The sequence below is a fragment of the Sinocyclocheilus grahami genome, unplaced genomic scaffold (genome assembly GCF_001515645.1).
Source record: "Sinocyclocheilus grahami isolate Dianchi unplaced genomic scaffold, SAMN03320097.WGS_v1.1 scaffold657.1, whole genome shotgun sequence".
NCBI classification, from domain to species: domain Eukaryota; kingdom Metazoa; phylum Chordata; class Actinopteri; order Cypriniformes; family Cyprinidae; genus Sinocyclocheilus; species Sinocyclocheilus grahami.
This window is the reverse complement of record NW_015505836.1, coordinates 741,290-744,806: the sequence shown is the minus strand read 5'-3', so window position 1 is coordinate 744,806 and position 3,517 is coordinate 741,290. Positions and strand designations below refer to the sequence as shown.

Sequence of the window (3,517 nt, the reverse complement as noted above, 5' to 3'; positions counted from 1 at the left end):
TATATATATACATATAAATCTAGTTAAAACTTGCAGTAAAAAAAAATATATATATATAAAATAAAATAAAATAATAAAAAACTCAATCTATCTTATTTCTGTTAGTTTCCAAGGCAGCATTTTTTATTTTTGTTTAGTTTTAGTTAAAGTTTGTTGAAAATAACTAAACTAAAACTGAAATAAAAAATAACTAAATAGAACCACACTAATAACTAAACTGGACAAATAGCTAAATAGACACATATTTTTTAAACTAATAAAACTGACTGAGTTAATAAAACTTAAACTAAGATTAAAATAAAAATAGAACCTGTAAAAATAAAAACTAATTCGACATATGAAATATGACGTCAGTAATTTAATACTGTATAACTATTAATGATAATACAATAACACTGGAACCAGTAAACAACCAGAGAAAATATAAAATATATAAAACAATATTAAAAATTATAAAATTGTTATATATATATTTATTTTTGTAAAATAAACAAATATAAATTAAGTAAATAAATAAAAGTGTGTGTGTGTATATATATGTATTAGGGCTGCACGATAAATCGCATGCTTGTCAGAAAAGCCAGTTGGTGATGGCGTTTTACCGCTGATTACAGAACCGGCTTTCTGACAAGATGCGCATTAAATATCGCATGCGATTTATCGTGCAGCCCTAATATGTGTATATATATATGTGTGTGTGTGTGTCCTGTTATCCAGCTATTCTAAGTCTTTGTCGTTTTTGTTTCTCAGTGTCAAACCTCTCACAGCAGGGTACGTTTGCCGGTAACGACGCCATCGTGGCCTTCGCTCGCAGCCAGCAGTTGAAAGTGGTTATTCATCAGCTGAACGCTCCTTTGTGGGAGGTGATGGAGTATTTAGTTCTCTGATTCATTTCATTCTAATGCGTTTCTATTAATGGTTTAATAATTTTTTCTTTTTTTTACATGCAGATTAATGGTACAGAGAAGCCTTCGTGCCGTGAGCTACACATCGCATATCGCTATGGGGACCATTATGACAGCGTCCGAAAGACTGGAGACAACTCTGAGAGTCCGGCACATCTGCGTATAGAGGTCTGTCCGGCTAAACAAACTTCAGTCACATACATGAACCACAGTATGACATTTTCTGAAGGCAAGTGTCTTTTTTCTATGGATAGAGTCTGAATAATTCCAGACGCTTTGGAGACGGTCAGAAGGAAAATACGAGAGGCGCCTCTCCCTCACGCTCTCTCTCTGAAGACGAAGAGCTGATCTTGAGCATTCTCTGTACCGACAGTCAGTCAATCTTTAAATCACTGTTTTAATTCTGTTTCCTTCGCTCTCAATGTGCTCCTCTCACCACTCTTTTGTGTCCGCAGGTCAATCGGACAGTCTGTGTCAATCAAGTGCCGCATCACAGACGTACCACAGTGATTGGCTGGAGTCTGAACTAAACAACCAATCATCACAGAGTGATTATGCTTCAGGGACACATCCTTTATGTCAAGGCATGCAGGCTGAATGTAGTGAAAACACGTCGTCAACAGAGGGCAGCATCTCACATAAACCCAAGGTGACTGAGAAAGTTTTGAATGATAAAATATGTAATATTTAAACGTCTCAGATGGAAACAGTGTTATTTTAGTATTATTTAGATACCATTATAGCTTTTAATAATATTTTGATTGATGTTTTTATTGTAACTTTAAAGTTTTAGTAATTTTCAGTTTTTTATTTTAATTAGATTTTATTAGATACCTTTATTTAAAAATGTCTGTAGTTTTTATTATTTCAGTTTTAGTTATTTTATTACATCATAGTACATTTTAGTACAGTTAAACTAAATGAAGTTGTGAAAACCTTGCCAACTAGCTAAAATAAGTAAAATTGCATTAATTAGAATAAAATAAATGTTAACTGACAAAAAAGTATCCACAAAACGTAATTTATTTCAGTTAGTTTCCAAGGCAAAACTTTTGTTTAGTTTCAATTGAAGTTTAAAATAACTAAACTGAAACTGAATGAAAAATAATACAAACTAATTTAGATATATAGTTAATTTGGTAATTTTATTACTTGAAATAAAATGTAGTTTAACCTGATGTACTAAAATAACTAAAACTGAAATAAAAATCAATAAAAACTATATAGACATAATTAAAAAATAATTTTAATAATAAATGAATTTTATTTTAAGGTGTCCTTGTTACGGTGTAATTATTAATTTATGTACTGAGTAATATTAATTATTAACTACATGTACTTACTATAGGGTTAGGTTAGGATTAGAGTTTGGCTTTGGGTTACTTGCATGTAATTATGCACAAATAATTATTATAATAAGTAAGTACATGTAATATGTGTAACAAGGACACCTTAAAATAAAGTGTAACCATTAATTTATTATTAATTATTTTTTAATTATGTCTATAGTTTTTATTGACTTTTATTGCAGTTTTAGTTATTTTAGTTATCAGGTTAAACTACATTTTATTTCAAGTAATGAAAATATTGAAGTATTTTATTTTGAGTAATGAAAACTTTTTTTTATCGTTTTAGTTAACTATAATAACGCTGGATGGAAAGAACTAATATAATAACGTTTTCTTGTATTTGTTTTTCTGCTTTTTAGCTCTCTAATAAACAAAGGAAAGAGCAACAGCGCCTAGAAAAGAAGAAACGTCAGGAGGAGAGACATAGACAGAAGGTTTTACAGGGCAGAGGGTCACATGATCATAATCAGAACGTACCTGAAGCCGTCACTCTTGTGCCAGCGCTCAACACCCTGAGCATCTAGAGCAAACATGGGAAACCGTTTTAGGTGGTCCGTACACTGTGGAATGATCCAGAAACTTATAATTTAAATGTACAGGGAATGTGTTGTATGATTGAGGGTGCGTTTCTTTAGCATGAGATGATGACAAGATGCGTCAGGCTTGAGATTGCTAGCGGCTGCATTTTTGTACCAGACATAGTCAAACATTAACCCTCATTCATTTCAGTTGACCCATCTGAGCTCAGCCAAAGAACACTTGGAAAGGGAATCAAAATATTGAGAGGAGAAAGAGTTTAAGATTAATTATGGACCACTGTTTAAGCCTGTCGGGGTATTTGATTCATTTGTTTAAAACACTTTCGGTTCTGGTTCTACATTCAGTTTCTGCATTAGAATTATCATTGTTTAAATGTAGCGTTTCATTTTCAAACAGTTGGGCAACATCATATTCTGCATTGGAATTCTATAAATAAACTTTTCAAATGGGATTTAAATTGTGTACTATTAAATACTATTCTCTAAAAGGGTGAAATTGGTCATGAACAGGTCATTTTTCATCTCAAAACAGAAATTATAATTTGCTTAAAGCATAAAAAGCATTTATTAATAAATAAAAAGGAGAAAATAAGCTATTTTAGGACCATTTAGAATTTGCATTTTGTGACAGCTAAGTCCTTTTATCATTCCTGTGAAGCAAAATATTATTTTAAGAATGTTATCTTCTTTAAATGAATCTTCTTTAACTATAACATCATAAATT

At 31.1% G+C, this 3,517-nt stretch overlaps 1 protein-coding gene across 2 annotated transcripts in view; it reads left to right on the top strand.

Annotated features, from left to right (window-relative positions):
* The window catches only part of otud3 (OTU deubiquitinase 3), a 5,481-nt gene extending 2,210 nt beyond the window's left edge, over positions 1-3,271 (top strand). Inside the window, exons 4-8 of one of the 2 annotated variants that reach the window (XM_016242422.1) lie at positions 751-863; positions 951-1,073; positions 1,160-1,268; positions 1,361-1,554; positions 2,614-3,271. In XM_016242422.1, coding sequence (XP_016097908.1) covers positions 751-863; positions 951-1,073; positions 1,160-1,268; positions 1,361-1,554; positions 2,614-2,778 — 704 coding nt within the window. In that variant the 3' untranslated portion in view covers positions 2,779-3,271. Of the gene's footprint in view, positions 1-750; positions 864-950; positions 1,074-1,159; positions 1,278-1,360; positions 1,555-2,613 lie in introns of both variants that reach the window. The other variant, XM_016242421.1, reaches the window with a different exon arrangement.
* Positions 3,272-3,517: the final 246 nt, after the last annotated feature.